This window comes from Leguminivora glycinivorella, chromosome 15 (assembly GCF_023078275.1).
Source record: "Leguminivora glycinivorella isolate SPB_JAAS2020 chromosome 15, LegGlyc_1.1, whole genome shotgun sequence".
NCBI classification, from domain to species: Eukaryota; Metazoa; Arthropoda; class Insecta; order Lepidoptera; family Tortricidae; genus Leguminivora; species Leguminivora glycinivorella.
Genome location: NC_062985.1, coordinates 827,236 through 845,200, shown reverse-complemented (window position 1 = coordinate 845,200; position 17,965 = coordinate 827,236). Strand labels below are relative to the sequence as shown.

The 17,965-nt window shown below is 39.2% G+C and overlaps 2 protein-coding genes across 2 annotated transcripts in view; one reads left to right on the top strand and one right to left on the bottom strand.

Annotated features, from left to right (window-relative positions):
- Window positions 1–1,917: 1,917 nt before the first annotated feature.
- On the top strand, window positions 1,918–7,076 carry LOC125233945 (BTB/POZ domain-containing protein 2-like). The gene is given in 5 exon segments (XM_048140120.1): window positions 1,918–2,550; window positions 2,553–2,866; window positions 3,244–3,697; window positions 4,259–4,405; window positions 6,690–7,076. Coding segments are annotated over 5 exon segments (1,524 nt in total). The 5' UTR covers window positions 1,918–2,100; the 3' UTR covers window positions 6,849–7,076.
- Window positions 7,077–8,841: 1,765 nt separating this feature from the next.
- The window catches only part of LOC125234159 (katanin p60 ATPase-containing subunit A-like 2), a 53,679-nt gene continuing 44,555 nt past the window's right edge, over window positions 8,842–17,965 (bottom strand). The window contains exons 5-10 of the mRNA XM_048140363.1: window positions 14,643–14,826; window positions 13,756–13,952; window positions 12,946–13,069; window positions 11,981–12,086; window positions 10,837–11,044; window positions 8,842–10,323 (exon numbers count right to left, since the gene is read on the bottom strand). Coding sequence (XP_047996320.1) covers window positions 10,914–11,044; window positions 11,981–12,086; window positions 12,946–13,069; window positions 13,756–13,952; window positions 14,643–14,826 — 742 coding nt within the window. The 3' untranslated portion in view covers window positions 8,842–10,323; window positions 10,837–10,913. The remainder of the gene's footprint in view (window positions 10,324–10,836; window positions 11,045–11,980; window positions 12,087–12,945; window positions 13,070–13,755; window positions 13,953–14,642; window positions 14,827–17,965) is intronic.

Below are 17,965 nucleotides of genomic sequence, written 5' to 3'. Positions count from 1 at the left end.
AGCCAAATACCAACTCGCTGCTTTGGACTCAGTGGAGCGCAGAGCCAGGAGGATGATTGGCGACAAGAAGCTAACGGCCAAGCTACAGTCTTTGGCCCATCGGCGGAAAGTCGCTAGTCTGTCGGTGTTTTACAGGTTGCACTTCGGGGAGTGTGCTCAAGAGCTACACGAGCTTATTCCACCGGCCCCATTCTACCATCGGACTCTTAGACGCACGGCAGGTCTCCATCCTTACTTGGTGGATATTCCACGAATCCGCACGAAGCGCTTTGCTTCTTCTTTTCTTATGCGCACTGCCAAGGAGTGGAATTCCTTGCCGGCGGCTATATTTCCGAGCTCATATAACCCGGCAACCTTCAAATCAAGAGTGAACAGGCATCTTCTGGGCGAGCTCACTCCATCGTAGGCCACGTCTTTGCCTTTGGCTAGTCTGTGGTCAAGAGTAAGCCCATTTATAATAAAAAAAAAAAAAAAAAAAAAACTTAGCCTCCTCAAGGCAGCCGGGTTGTCTACCCTATGGCGCAAGAGCAAGCAGTAGTGGCGCAGTGTCGCAATCTTCCGGCGTATTTCGAGAGTATCCAAACCAACCATACCATTCACGAAAAGAGACGGAAATAGAGTTGGATAGTACCCGTAGGCCGTAGTACCGTTTGTATACAAGAACCGTGCGAATTTGCGTTGGACCTTCTCTATCATCAACACGTATTTTTCCTCGCATGGGTCCCAGACGATCGCATTATACTCCAATTTGCTTCTGACATACGCATTATACAATAGAAGGGCAATTTTCACGTCACTGAATTGTGCGGCTGTTCTAATGATAAAACCTAACGTCTTGTTAGCCTTCTTGCAAATGGTTATGATGTGATCGTGCATGTTGAGCTTAATATCCAACCCAATACCAAGATCTTGGATGGCGGAAACGTGCTCCAACGGAGCGCCAGAAAGATGGTAGCTCGCTGTGATCGGGTTTTTTGACCTAGTGAATGTAATGGCTTTACATTTCTTAGCGTTAAGCTCCAGCTTGTTCTTAGCGCTCCACCGTGACACTGTATCCACCATCTGCTGGAGAAGATCGCAGTCCAAGAAATTATCTATCGGCAACATTAACTTGAGATCGTCAGCAAAGAGGAGAAAATGCGCCCCAACGATACTACTGCATAGGCGATTGCAACGATACTACTGCGATTTTACTGAGACGAAGATGATAAACACGTTTTGAGAGCATTGGTTCCAATCCATCAAAGCGGAGAAGGATCACAATCAAGCTAGGAACATACTACGCGGACGTCCGTCGTAAAACGACCGCGACCGCGACCTATCACTGTGCACGGAACAAAACATCCAGAGAGCCAGATTTCGATCGGACGTCCGTGCGCTCAAGGCCACGTCCGCGTCCGTCGACCGATAGTTTGCACGGTTATGTGTATTTCCATTGTCCAGATTCCCGTCCGCGGTCGATTTACGACGGACGTCCGCATAGTGTGTTCCTAGCTTCATCGAGCTGTGGGATAGATACCTACTACCTATGTTGCAAGAATTGGGTACCTAATTCGGATTCGTCGAAATACAGGTTGCCACTTGTGGTGTAGTTCAAGGACGATAGTAATTCAATTATTATTATTCAAAACACCGGTCTTTCGTCTCTTCTACAGAGAACTTGGACAGATTGACATTTTTATTGACAGAATAACATTTTAGATATATGGAGGGTAAAGTTAAAAGGTTTTATTCTTTGGTCTAACGCAGTTAAAAGGTAAACTATTATTTTATCAAATCTGTCTACGCAAAATATGCTCCGTGTGCAAGCACACCATTTTTTTCATGTTTTCATGGTAGTTTTTGAAACGAATATGCTGGCAACATTTTTTTTCATTTCGCTCACTGTCACTTGTGTCACATCAACATCACAAAACTAAAATTTGTGGAGACATTTCGTACAAATAAACAAAACTCTTGGTCATTACAATTACAAATTGACACCAATTTATTCCAGTATTCACGTAATAGACTGTCAGTACGTCAATTCAGGTTTCAATTGCGAATTCGCCCCGCGCTCCCGGCGTTTTCGACTGATATGTGTGAAGGGTGAAGTTTATAATGGCTCCTGTTTTTAAGAATGATGTAGTAAATAGATTGCTTAACGTGAGACTGGACGATGGTGGGAATGGAGACGAGGTTCCGCCGCAGAACATGCTGCCTTCTAACCAGCAGGCGAGGCAAGGGAGCAACGCGCCTGACGAAGAAAGTGGGCCGTCTTGCGAACCGATCGCATCGTCGTCTGCAATCGAGAATCTGCAACCGACGAACAGTAGCGGCGGCCGATTACACAACTGGCAAGCGACCAAAACGACCGTCAAGGAGCGCTTGTCCTTTCTCTTCAACAACGAAATACTGTCAGACGTCCATTTTATCGTGGGTAGGGAGGCGAACCAGCAAGTCATACCCGCACACAAGTTCGTCCTGTCTGTCGGGAGTGCTGTCTTTGATGTGATGTTCAATGGCGTCCTAGCGACGAAGTCTGACGAAGTAGAGTTACCTGACGTGGAGCGGCGGCGGCGTTTCTCCATTTACTTAAGTTCCTATACTCGGATGAAGTTAGAATCGGTCCGGAGAGTGTTATGACAACTCTGTACACTGCCAAGAAGTATGCAGTGGCGGCTTTAGAGGAGCACTGTGTGGATTTTCTTAAGAGCAACTTGGGTACGGACAATGCTTTCCTGCTGTTGACGCAGGCTAGGTTATTTGACGAGCCGCAGTTGGCTGCCCTTTGCTTGGAGATGATAGATAAGAATACGGCTGATGCTTTAAACGCTGAAGGTTTTACTGATATTGATCAAGATACTTTGAATGCTGTTTTGGAAAGGTAAATTATGAAAGTTATCATGTTAATGTATTAATTGTTTAGAAGAGTTACATTATTGCCAAAGTGAATTCAGTATTCATTTAATCGTTGTGAAAGTGTTAAGTTGGAATTAGAATGACATGTTTGTGTTATATCAATGGTTCAATAAAAATTAATGAAAAAATAACTACCAATCAGTTTATTCATTCATTATGTACATAGAATTACTGCAAAATCTTCTAAATTTTCAATTAAAATAGTAGGCAACTTTTCTTATCAGTTAATTTTTATGTATCAAAAGAAGGTCATTATTCCTTTATTATTGATGATTTTGATTACTTTCTTTATGAACTCTTTTAAGTATTGTAGTGCATAAAACATTTAATTTGTACTTCCAGGGACACCTTACGCATCAGAGAAGCCAAAATATTCTCTGCAGTGTTACGCTGGTCAGAAGCTGAGTGCATCCGTAGACAACTCCCCGTTACCCCAACCAACCAACGCACATCACTCGGGCGAGCCTTTAACGCCATCCGTTTCCCTCTAATGTCCGTGGAAGAATTTGCAATGGGCCCAGCACAGAGTGGTCTTCTTGATGACAGGGAAATTGTTCAACTGTTCCTATATTTTACCGTTAATCCTAAACCAAATGTTGGGTTCCTAGATACACCGAGATGTTGTATGACTGGGAAAGAGCTGACGGTGAACAGGTTTCCGCAGACGGAGTCTAGATGGGGTTACAGTGGGACTACTGATCGGATCAGGTTTACGGTGGACCAAAGAATATTTGTAGTTGGTTTTGGATTGTATGGATCTTATTTTGGGCCAACAGAGTATGAAGTGCATCTGCAGGTTCGTTAAACATTATTTGTAAATGTACTGAATAAGCGATTTTGTTTTCACTGACACTATTTAACACCTTTTGTAGTTTTTGATAAAGTTATTGAGTTGACAATGTTGACATTTAAAGGCACATACAAAAGTAGCTTCCAGTAAGCTGATGGATGTTTTTTATCCGAATTCCTTGCGATTTTAATTTCCGTTTCCGGGTGTTATAAGTTTTGACGTGTCTGTCTGTGTGTTTGTCTGTCTGTCTGTCTGTGGCATCGTAGCTCCCAAAACGGATGAACCGATTTAGGTTTAGTTTTTTTTGTCTGAAAGCCGAGTTAGTTGGGAGTGTTCTTAGCCATGTTTTATGAAAATCTGTCTACTATGTCACGATCGGGGGGGTTTTTTTTTGTTGCTACTAATACAAGTACCCTGTTGCACTCTTCAATGCAGGGAACAACATAGTGACTATACACAGCAACTTAGAAGAGGTAAAACATGGGGTATTAACTTCCAAACAACCTTTAGGTAGTTGTTTAGGCTGTAGATGGCTTCAAGTAATTCTCTTTTTATCTTGTTCTCCAGATAATCCACCTAGCAACAAAGAAAGTGTGCGGCTCGAACACAACAACATTTTGCTGTGATGGTACCGACGACACTTTCCGTGCCATGTTTAAGGAGCCCGTGGAGATTCTACCCAACACCTCTTACATCGCGTCTGCTAAACTCAAGGTAAATTTATCCACACAAACCTTCTTGTCCTTAAAGCGTGAGCACAGTAATATCTTTATTACAGTACAGTACAGTAATATCTTTATTACAGTAGTTACTATAGTACAGTAGGATCACTCCCTGCTTCCCGCTGAAAGCGCCGCCCACCCCCTCTCACAGTTACCGCCTGTCAAAAACGCGACCAGTCGACCTGTCATATCTCACTCATAGAAGCATGGTACGCGTTCGCTTACACGAGCTTACGGCTCAGCCACGACATTGGTCTAAGCGCGACAGCGGTGAGCGGCGGCCATACATTGGAGCGAGACACAGCGATAGGACTTTTCATTCGCACGTATGGCTGCCACTCACCGCTATCGCGCTTAGACCAATGTCGTGGCCGGGCCGTTAGAAGGTATGCGTAGGAACTCGCTTCTTTCAAATATTTGATCGCCATTATCCGAGGTGTGCCAACGGGACTCAGTCAATCTGTGTAAAATAATCCTACATATATATATATAATTTTACCAACATACTTATTTTTGTTAATTTTTGAATGCCACCTATCTATAATGTGCTCAATGCATAATAGGCTAGTTTCCTATACTTAAAATAAAATATTTTATGCAGTGCACGAAATAAAGCATCACATAATTGGACGGTGTTATGGAATAGCGAACTAAGCGCCAAAATCCGAAAAAAAAGTTATGAATGCAGTTCGGATATAAATGTGATAATCTATAGTATTGACTATTTATTTGTTGAAAAATCATGCTTACAGCCTTATTTTAAGGGGTAGAATCAAGCGACACGTTAAAATTTGTATGGCCCTGTGTACTAAGTCGTTACGTAAAAACGAATTGAACGCCAAATTTACTTTTACAAATTATAATAAGCGTATATTCTAAATCGCAAAATCGAGTTAAACGCCATAAAAATGTTATTAATTCGTTTTGGTTTAAAGTTTTGATGATTTATAAACGCAATATCGATTTAACCGCCCTAATAGTGTCGTTTAATTCGTTGTTACATATTTGAAATTGCAGGATATTTCGCTTAATGAGAACTGAGTATCAAGAGGTTTTGTTATATCATAATATCTTATGTGTGTAATTCTGGCTAGTACTAATGAATTATTATTAGTTACAATGCCAATTTTGCCATATATGCTGATTTTTTTGACATTTATTAAAAAAAGTTGATTGGAGAACAAAACTAAATTGTTAGACGGATTAGTCCTAATCATTGTGGAGGAAAACATTGTTTTTCATTTATTTACAATAGCACTATTTACTCAAATATATGGAATGTTATTTTATTCCAGTATTCACTTTACCTCTAACAATTTGCATTAAAGAATCAAGCGACAAAATATGTCTCATAGTACGCTACGACGAAATAAATTAACCTCATCCCAGTATTAGTTCAATAAAGAATCAAGCGGAAAAACGTTAATAACTTCGAAACTTGAATAGGTATGGTGTTATTTTTTTTATCTATTTAAATTATGAACACTTTTATAGGTTCAATGTCAAAATTAACTTTTTTACTTTATAAATGAACTTACAAACAACTGATTCAAATTTCAAATCTTTCTAGCTCATTTTCTCGATTTCAACTAACTGTCGCTTGATCGCTTATTCCATAACACTGTCCAATTAGGAGAAAAATATGGACAGTAGTTATTTTTAAACATAATTTCTATTCAATAAGTCAAAGAGAAAGATATAAAGTAAATTAATTGACCGTGACGTCACTCCTCAGTATTTCATAGTAATTCCATATTAGCAAATCGTTTTGACAGTTCTTAAAAAGCTGATTTGACTAGTAGGAAGTAGTCAAATCAGCCTATTGTAACATTGACTGCACAACACGTCAGTTGAAGTTTTTAAAGACGTGTATAAAGCTGAGTTTAGACGTGCAAGTTATTGCTGCAAGTTTTGAGACAGAAGTACACGCTAGAAAAAGATGCAGATATTTGCCACTCACTCTTACCTATAGTTGCGTCTGAAAACTTGCAGCAATAACTTGCTGGTCTAAACTCAGCAAAAGCGTATTGAGACTACTACTAAAAATTGAACTGAAATCTACCAATCAAGTGTCTTTAAGTATGGCTGTAACGTGTGAAGTCGCAATTCATTTTGCTACAAGGGCCTCGCATAAAATTGTAATTATCGTCTCAACGGGAAAATTTATAACTATAATCTCAATGGCAAAATGATAATCAAACTTCTTGCCGATACCCATATTTTGCTACAGGCCGCCATTTTAGCAATATTCTCACGAAAAAAATTTCCATTTCCAGGGCACAGATTCATACTACGGCACCAAAGGTCTCCGCCGAGTGACAGTAGACTGCAACAATGGAGAAAAGGTGGTTTTCCAGTTCTCATATGCCGCCGGAAATAACAATGGCACCTCGGTCGAGGACGGACAGATACCCGCCATCATTTTCTACATATAATGAAGTCATAGTCAACCCACAACTTGTGAAGATAGGTAACTTTCGTCTTACTGTAGGAATAATATTCCACCGCCAAAATATCATGTGGCATCATTAGCATAGATTTGAACAGTGACCGGCATGTGATGATTTCTGTATAGTATGAATTTTCTGAGATGAACTTTTCGGTTTTGCCCTAATCTGTTAAACAAAGGCCTTTGTTTCTATTATTCGAGGTGGTTAGCTCCCGTTTCCACAGCACGTGCTAAAGTCTCAGTGTAGTTAAAAAGCAACTATCATGATAGCAATAAGGTTCAAATTTATTAAACAGTTTGCAGTGTGCAGGTAACTTTTTTGAAGATGACAAAACGTGTTATCTTCGAAAGGGCTTTTTATGGATTTGAACCTTATTGCTGTCATGATAGTTGCTTTTTAACTACACTGAGACTATAGCACGTGCCGTTTAAACGGGAGCTAACCGCAGCGAATAATAGAAACAAAGGCCTTTGTTTAACAGATTAGGCAAAAGCGAAAAGTGCATCTCAGAAAATTCATACTATACCTTGTCACATTATCGTCTTGTTTGAAATGTCATACGAAATTGTGAAACGATTAAAAGCGACAAGGTACAGAAATCATCACTTATTTCATCATGAAACAGTCAAGTCTAAAAATATAGGTCTGCAAATGTTGCCGTATCGCTCTTATGCTGACGATTTAAGAGCTTCAGCTTGCTTTGAACAACTTGTGTACACCCATATTTTTATTGTACAGTCACCGGCATAAAAGAGCATTTCTTTTTTTGCCATTTTTTTTATTTTGATTTTTTAGGGAATTTTAGGTCAATTGTACTCAGAATCACGAGTACTTTCAATCTCACTGGGAGACAAAAATGTCCCAGAATTTCCATACATTTTTGTTACTTTCCTCTTTTGTTACCCCACACAACATGTATGGAAAATGGTAACAAAAGAAGAAGAAATTGTATGAACCATTTTTTTTAACTACTAAGATTGAAGAAGCTAGTGATATGGAGCAGAAATACCATACATTTTTTCAAAAATATCATATTTCATAAAAGTGGCGAAAAAAAAGAAATGCTCAAAATATGAGATGAGTTCTATACCTTATCGCATGAACGTCTTGTTTGTAATGTCATACGAAATTGTCAAACGATTTAAAGCGACAAGGTACAGAAATCATCATATATTTATGCTGGTGACTGTACCTACTATACATGACTAGATACTACAACACTTTGTCTCCGAAAATGAAAATGTGCAATGGATTTTACAGTGTAAAAAATAATCAAATTATTTCTAAACTAATGTAATGTAACTGTGAGCAAAGGGTATGAAGTTTAGTGAATTATTAGACCTCCGGATATTTTTTTCTGTTTTTGTACATATTTCATCAATTTTATTATCCAGGAGTGTGTCGAAATTTATGTAATTTTTGTTTAGCAATAAATTTTGTGTAAAATATCGTTTTCTGTTAATGAGTAGTAGAGTATTTTTTCAAAGTTGTCCACCCCACTTTTTTTTTGGATTTGGAAAATTTTATGTGCTGGTTTCCACTCTGAATCGCAAACTTTTTCAATGCTAATAGGAGAAAATAAGTGTCCCAAGGTTTTTTCCCAATTCCGTTACCATACATTTTGTATTTATTCATACATTTTGTATGGCGGTAACGGAATGGAAGGTTTGAAAAATGTATGGAAATCTTGGGACAATTTTTTCTAAGACCGAAGGACCTTGCGATTCTGAGTATAAATCGCGTACAAAATACCCATGTAACAAAAAAGTGGGGTGGACAACTATGAAAAAAATGGCACACATATACAGTATGTAAACTAACGAAAACTTTACTGTAACCCGTAAATGTCCAGGTGATACTGAGAAACTTTTACTATGGGACCAACACCCAAAACGCGAAATAAAAATTTACTCTCCCATAGGAAATACTTACTATAAAATAAAACTACCTATGAAACTGTCAGAAGATATTTTCGTGATTTCGGGGTTGATCCCATAGTAAAAGTTTCTCAGTATCACCTGGACATTTACGGGTTACAGTAAAGTTTTCGTTAGTTTACATACTGTATATAATCTTTGAAAAAAAAAACTCCATGATATTTTCATAATCACTATCATCAGTATCATCTTTAATTTATAAAAATAACATTGACTGAGTGATTAAAATACCCACCTTACTAAAATTATAGTTCCTTTAACCGTGATCGCATCATAAACATATCAACACATGGTTTAATTTAAGAGAAGGTTCGCTTTTTTATACAACGTTGGGAGTAGGTGAAAAAGGCTTGATGTTAAGCTTAGCCTATGAACGCCTGAATGTCAGAAATTCCATTAACTCTCAAAATAGTCCTTACACCCTGGCGGGTGCTGCCGCTGCGTGCGTCCCGGGCACAAAGCCCTACTACCCCTTTAATGTCATTAGTGTCAAAAGGGACTTTACGTGGTGGCTTCGGCTCCGCGCACGCCTCCCAAAAATCCATAATGCCCTATGGTATCTATGATGAGAAAGAAATGTTAATATTAATTATTATTGAGAGCCTGCGATGTCCCACTGCTGGGCAAAGGCCTCTCCCCGCTTTTTCCATTCCTCCCGGTTTCGAGCAGTCTGCGGCTATTATTTCAAAAAGGAGTCCAACTCGTTCCGCCATCGCATACGTGCTCTGCCGGGTCCCCGTTTGGCCTTTGCTGTCACTCTGTGGTAATTTTGGCCGATAACGCATTCGGCAGACATGACCGGCCCAATCCCACTTCAGCTTGGCCGCTTTCCGGACTACATAGGGAGGGAGGGGTAATGTGGACTATGTTTCTATGGACAATCGATGAAAATTACGACAGAGCCTTTATGAATACTCTTTAATACACGTCTGCTGCTCTGACGAATGTTCTCAACGAATATCAAGCAAATATTACCTCTTAATAGAACCAGAATCGACGCACAGTTTTTAAAGTCCTTATTGAGAATACATAGCGTCACAAAAATACATGTAAATCAATAAACAATGTAATAGAACAAGTTATAACCAATGTTTAATTTTTTTTAATTATTTAGATTTAGTAATAAATTTGTTATAGCCAGTATTTATTTTCGTGAATAAAAATCATCAATTGAATATAATCGTATTGTTTTATTTTGTATACAAAATTAAAAATAAATAGGGTAAATTAATGGAAATAAAAAGTTTAGGTAAAGGCTAACCATCGATAGAATATTGGAATTGAGTTGAGATACTTGAGATCCTAAAATTAGACTGGTTCATATATTTTAAAAAGAGTATTTTGTATAGAATAAGCTACTACTAATAAACAAATGTTAATAATTCGTCTTTTATTCAATAGTTACTGTGGCAGAGAATACAATTTTGATGATGACCCCTATAACAACTTTTTTAAGTATCTTTGTGTGTGTTGATAATTTGAATAAAATACTGAAATTTAGAGACGTTCGCTTTTAACTTTGTATTACGAAGTAAGTGGTATGGATTGCTGACGAGAGTAAATTAAATCGCTACTACTTGCCAAAACGATTAAATGACTTGAGTTTGCAATATTCTTACGCCCCGGTGCCCCCAAGTTACACACAACTTTCATCACAATTCACAATTAAGGTACTATAAATTTCATAACTCCCTAGGGAGAACGATTTCTCTATAGGTAACTCTGCGTGTAAAATCATATTTAGTGTGAGAGTGTGATGATAACGATCCACTTACATTAGTATTGAACAAAATTGTACTTTATCTGTAGAAAATAAGGCTTAATACATTCACAAAAAATTACGCACTACGTCAGAAACCGGTCGTAATTTATAACCGCCCCCTTGTACAGTCAAGTGTAAAAATATGGGTGCGTACAACTTATCAAAAATATGTCCCATAGCACTTTATGTCGGCGGAATAAGGTCTCGGTACATATTTTTGAGCGGATAAAATCGATACGTATTTTTGCACTTGACTGTACCTATGCTGAGACCCGCCCAGCGGGTTCTCCAGCATCTGAGCAAAGTTCACGAGTGCCAGGCGGGTTCTTGTAGCGAAAGTGTTAATATCGATCACGAGCAGCCGGTCTCGTTCTGCCATTGTTCATGCCTCTTGCTCAGGTTCTTGGAGACAGGCTTCGTCTTGTCTATCGCCGTCAAGATGGCCGCCAGGTCTAGGCGGTCTTTGCGCTGGTTTTTATCTCCTGTAGAAAAAAAATCATGAGTTGCAACAGAAGGTGTAAAGTTGCCTTAAATGTACATCTCATCATTAAATTTAGAGAATAGAGGCTAAATGTAATCATAGTGCATTTACTGCAGCGGCTCGACATACATTTAAAACTTTTAGAACCTCCATTTTCCAGAATTGACCCTCTCTGAATGTGTGTCAAAATTGTTGAATATGAATCAGTCTGAAATAAAGTATAGAGGAAGGGGGCTGCATATCTAACACCTTGGGTACAGTCAAGTGCAAAAATACGTATCGATTTTATCCGCTCAAAAATATGTACCGAGACCTTATTCCGCCGACATAAAGTGCTATGGGACATATTTTTGATAAGTTGTACGCACCCATATTTTTACACTTGACTGTACAGTCTGACTAAAAAGAGTAAAAATTAATAAGTTTTTTTGCACAAGCTTTTATCGCCGACTATACCAACTTCTTCAACAGTCATCTACTGCTCTCCGAGACGTTTCTAAAAACCCCTTACTCGATGGAGATACGACGTTTCATAACAGAGTTCCTATGACCACCTTTGTGCTCCATCATCAGATCATCTCCATGATACCATAATATTGCATTGTCACGTGATTTACATTTATGTGTGCAAAATTTCAGTTCAATCGGAAACCGGGAAGGGGGTGAAATTTAGCTTCTACGTTTTGACGCACACTAACATACTAACAAGGCAAGTTGAATAAAAGCTTGAAAAAAGTGGCAACATTGTTGTGTTGCCACTTTCAAATCAATATGTGTGAGAAAACGGGACGACACTATTCTGTTGCCGCTTTGCCACTTTTTAATTTCTAATCTTTTTGGTCAGACTGCACGCCTTATATGCGACCTTTGGGTGTTTAGCGTTCAAAATGACAACAATCAGAATCGGGCTCTAGGTTGAGCACAGTCTGTAACTTACCCTTCCCCATATTGGGCAGCATCTTCCTAACTCCTGCCATTAGTGCCTCCTTACACACCAGTTTTACGTCACTGCCCGAATACCCCTCAGTTCTCGTGGCCAGGTCCTGGAATTAGATTTTATGTGGTGAAAAACAATGTCTTATAATAATGTTTATTAAGATTGTTAGTTTGTATGGTATGCCTTATAAAAACAGTCAAGATGTATGTAGAGCCTTTTAGCATATATTCTTATTAGTTGTCTGTGCACCCCTCTATCACTAGCTGTCACATATCTGTCATTCATTCACATTCTTTCCTTTACCAATTAGCCTCTTATTTGTACTTTGTGTCGTCCTCCTAATATAATTAATTTAATCCATTAATATCAGCTTAATCATAAGTCTATATTTATTTATGACCAAAGATTTGTACGCCATATATTTTGGACAATATACAGCTGCATAATCTGGAGGACTGGATTTTTATTTCTCCGCCTGCATACGCTTTCACCTGCCCTGTCCTGAGTTTGAGTTGGTAAGCATCCACGGGAGCCTCTCAGCACCTAGAGTGCAATGATGTTTCCAAGTTTATTTAGAGTTACAATCCGAATTGGCCCGAAACATGTCGCAGCAATAGCGATATAATAACGTGAGTACAACCGTATTTCAATTAATTATTTCAATTAATTATTAGAGTTACAATGTTATAAATGTAAAGACTTTGGTCATGGGGTCGTCACTTTCGCCTCTATCTATCTATTGCTCTTTTGCACATTCAAATAAACTAAACGCAACTTAGAATTTTAAACCTCACAGTAGCAAGTCAGCCACTCTGATGGCATCTGCTGTCCGTACACACATTTTTTTTTACATCCTAAGTACCTTTCTAGTCACTCTTCCATATTGGCGCGACAAAGCCAGTTGCGCTTAGATCGCCACCTACCGTCAACGATTGTCACTTCGGCTAGGCTTTATAATTACATACGGTGAGGTATGGCGCCGCATCAGGACCGAGGAATAAGGAGAACAGCTCAGCTCTGGTCTTGTGGTCGGGCAGAGGGATGTAGATGCGCTTCTCTAGGCGACGCAGCATGGCTGGGTCAATATCCCTGCGGAATAATAGATGATAAGTGATAATTGCCTGTGTGGTGACGGGTTAAGAATTTCACCACCCCCTTTCTTCCCGTGGGTGTCGTAGAAGGCGACTATGGGATATGGGTTAAATTGTGGCGTAGGCGAGAGGCTGGCAACCTGTCACTGCAATGTCACAGTTTCGTTTTCTTTCAACCCCTTATTTGCCAAGAGTGGCACTGAAGCTTTAGTACTTTCATGTGTTCTGCCTACCCCTTTATGGGACACAGGCGTGATTGTATGCATGTATGTATGTATGTAAGTGATAATTTTTGATGTCACCGGCAGAATGGATGTAAATTTTCATTCGATATTGGAATTGCTGGCCATTGTTGTTGGATATTTAAATACGTGTAAAGAAACACAATGGATTCTCTCTTGATGAACGAGTTCTTAGTAAAGAGTTGAGCCTTCAGTCGGCTCTGTAACGAGCGTCCAAATTATGATGATGAAGAGTTATTACAACAGCTTTAACGGACCATATTAGAGTAAGCGAGCAAGAACAGGAACACTTCCATCTACCTCAGTCAGAAGTTAAACTTGCAGCCGCCGTGAAACCTCGTACTTATTTAGTTAGGAGTTGCGTCTTCCAGCATTTTGAAGCCTAGTATTCATGCATGGACCGGGCTAATTTGGGTTATTGCAACAGAACTTTACAACGAACCATGGCATGTTAGAATTGGCGAGCAGGAACACTATGCCTTCCCTCTCGCTCACTCCATCCAACTCAGTCAGGAGTTGAGCCTTCAGTCTCCGTGAGGCCTCGTGCTCGCCAGGCATTGAGCGTTCTGAGGCTAATGTCTCCACTTCATCGATGAAGATTATTGAAGGAGAGTAGTAGGAAGCCAGCTCGAAGAGCACCTGAAACAAATGAAGATGTTTAGAAGAGTCACAGGGAGAGGAATTTAGTGTAGGATTATGATGAAGAATAGGCTCAACGGAATAGGTCGCCAGATATTATACAGTAGGTACATAAAGAGTACCTACTTATAAACTGTTGAAGAGAAGAGAAATCAAAAATGATTTCTAACACTTTATTTTTGCGTTCCTTGTGCCTACCGTCACATGGTCAAGAATACGGAGGAAACAACCAAATTGCGCTGCAAGAGACACAAAGAGAATCTGCGACAAACAAACGACACTTGGATGTACGTTGAAGAACGTGCACCAACTTTCGTTGGCCACTGCACGTATTAGCAACGTCTTGCCCTTGCCCGTGCAATACGTAGAAACAACACGATGCCTTCCCTCGTCACTTAATGACAACTGTGCTCGGCTGAACAATGAAGAAAGTCCACCGACACTCGTTGGTCATGACACGGTGTTCTTACTTCGTCTTTTCCGTACCGCGGTTTTTCGTTTCGTTTTCGGGATAAGGAGCTTACTTTGACAATCCGTCCTGAGTCCCCCCACCACTTGGTGACAACCGTGATTAGCTGAACATTGCAGAAAGCGCATCGACTCTAGTTGGAAACAGCACGTGCCAACAGTGTTTTTCCCGTGATCAGGGGACCATGGGCCATGTACCTAGCTCATGTAGAAGCAACTCACTTTGACGATCCGTTCTGAGTCCCCCCGCCATTTAGTGACAACCGTGCTTGGCTGAACATTGAAGAACGTGCACCGACTCTCGTTGGCCACGGCACGTGCTAGCAGCGTCTTGCCCGTACCCGGGGGTCCGTGTAAAAGCACGCCTCGCCACGGTTCTAGAAGACCGGTGAATACTTCTGGATGCCTGAAACAAACGATTTTGTCAAATAATCATTTAAGTACAACTCTTTAAAATTAATTCAAACTCCAGACGGATAAGGTCCATCATTGTGTTGCACTATCGCCCGACACAGGGCTTCACGGAAGACCAGCGCTGTGGCACCATCAGTTCCGGAGCACATGTTGACTGGTGTCCTTAATTTGCAACCACAAACCAAACCCAATGTAACTGATTTTGTGTACTGTTTTAGTATGTAAGTTTCATATTATTTTGGTTGCAATAAATGCCTTTTCTTTCTTCTTTCATGTTATATCATTATCAACTATTTAGATCAAATCATTTCGATGTTATAATATTATTAAATTGCAGAATAATTGACTAAAATCCAATATCTGAGAAGGATTTGTGAGTGTGTTTAGTAAAACATCCCACTTTGTCGGTTACCATTAAGGCAAGATTTACTTGTATCTTTATATGAATAAACTGACAAAGCTTTATAGCAATTGACAAAGTGGGACGTTCTCCCGCGCACACTCACATTTGATCTGAGAAAGTCAGGTTATGAATGAAAAAGTATGAAAGAAGAAAGTCTCGTCGGAGTCATTTCTGCCACTGGAAAAAGAGGTTTTACTTTTGGCGCGTAATTGACAAACTTGTTTGACTCTTTATATAGTTATTTAATTTGGAACTGGTGATATAGGTAGACTCGGAGTTATGAAATTAAATGAAATGAAATATTCTATTTCAGACAGGTGTCCATATTTACACAAAATATTAGTAGATCAAAACAATAAAAATAAAATTAAAAAACAATAAAATAAAATATCTTACGCTAGTGTTAAGAGAAGACATAATGCTCATTAGATCTAACATGCATTGACATCCAATGAGTAATAAGAGGGCTATCAACCCTTTCTGCGATCACCCTCAGGAGAGAGTTGGTGCTGTCCCTGACGCGCTGCCACAATGACGCCACCCTCTTACGCAACACTGCGTGGAAGCCATCCATGCTCCACTCGGCGAACATTCCCGACACACACGCAGAGCACTAAAAGTCCTTTTCCCCTCACTAGCTCGAAAACACGTGTTTTGTCCTTTAACACCAGCGGGTAAAAACGCATTTTATCCACTAGCGGGTAAAGTAATTTGACCTTGAATAAAGTCAAATTAACTGCTTTAAAATTGATAAAAGTAGGTGAATCTAGTAATAAAGATGATTTACCACCTGTGGAACTACTGGAAGCAGTGATAAACGCATTTTTTGCGTTGTAGTTTCCTCGCTATAGTGAGGGGAAAAGTTTTGTGTTACACTCGGGTGCAATAGTACATTACATCAGAGGCCGGGAAAATGAGGATTTCCGGCCAAGTGGGTATATACGGCCGAGCGAGCGTGCGAGCGAGGCCGGATAGGGATACGAGGCCGGGAATCCGTTTTCACGCCGAGGCATGTATAGTGCTTTTCTCAAACATACAATGAAATAAAAAAAAATGCTCTAAAGGACAATATTTTATAAAAAAAGTTACTTTGCAGGCCTAGGCCTAAAAAATCGAGTTGTTGCGCCCAAAAAGCGATACTTCCCAGCCCATTTTAAGGAACGTAAAGACAATATTTCATTGCATGTTTGAGAAAATGTATTTTACTTCTCGTGTGTTAAAAAACTCGTAAGTTCAGAATTCTATTCTCGAACCACTCGCTTCGCTCGTGGTTCAACTATACAATCCTTTCACTTGCTCGTTTTTCAATTCCACACTCGGCGTTAAAATACAACTTTGCCCCCTTGTATAACAAATAACTATTTAGTAGGTATTTGGTATTTATACAGGTTTGTTAGGAAACTTTATAACACCCTCTGGGTGCGAGCTTCCAAGACGAGCTAAGTTGTAAAACGTAGCAATTAACAAGTTTTGGAGTTTGCTTTCAGCGTCGACGCATGACTTTTTTACTAAAACTACGTTTATTTCAGAAGTCATCGTTTTGAAGATTTTACCTTCGGAAATTTAAAGATAAATTCAGAGATTATGGATATAGTAGATATGTCCACCCCATACAAAAAAATGCGACCGCCTAAAAGCACGGCAAATGTAGATGGCGTTACTACAAATTTCTTGTTGCCTTGAGATCACTGTTAGATGGCGTTAAGTGTCACTTTTGAGACATAAATCTTTAAAAGAATATAATGAATTTTAGGACTCGTAACGCCATGCATGTACTAGATTGAAAGTTAGTTAATATTTCGCCACCCTTTCTATCGCTTAAATAGCTCAGTTATAGTAGCGTAAGACGATGGACGCGGCCCTGACGTCGTGGGTTCGATCCTCGGTAGTGAAAATATTTTTTTTTTCTTTTTTTTAATATTTTATACCCTTTTCAACCATCTCCTTTTAAATAGTGATTTTTTTAAATATTAGATTCACAACCCATTTCATTGAAATTTTGTTAGACACATGTAATGCAATAAGTTTAAAAATTGTCTTTCAGTATTAGTATTGATGGAAGGTAACCTAAGGTTCAACATCGTACCCATCGTACCTACTAACAGCAATACTCTGTCTTAACTAACCATAGACGTTATGCTCTTGTAATAAGGATTACAAATGTACAGTGACAGTTGTCCAGTTGCATGTACCACATTGAAAGTTAGTCTAGATATATTAATATCGACAATTACAAACCGTCAGCAGATGTTGCTTTATAATATAATTAATAAATAAAGATTTTTTTGAGTGTAGGTGGATATTGTCGATTTTGGTTTCGCTCAAGAACCTTTGCGAATACGTTACAGACTAAGGTGTAAATTATCTACGCATTTTGTTATGAAAAACGATACAATATACGGCTTAAACAAAACGCGGAATATAAATACATAACAAAAATTGCCTTGTGTTGCTTAATTCCGTGATTCAATATATGTATGTATTTACAAAAGCTTTGCCGCCATCCACGTCTTACTCAGCTTTAACATAAGACTGAAAATCACTTAAACATTAGTCTTTAGAGTCAAAATCTTTTTACTATTTTTACAATGAATGAATGACAAGTCTAGCTAGGAGGTTTTCCACGAACACCAGAGTTTGCGCTATGTGGCTATATATGTCACTCTATATGCCTGGATAGGAGTAAAAGAGAAAGATGTCCGCAATGTGTTAACCCAGGTGACAGCAG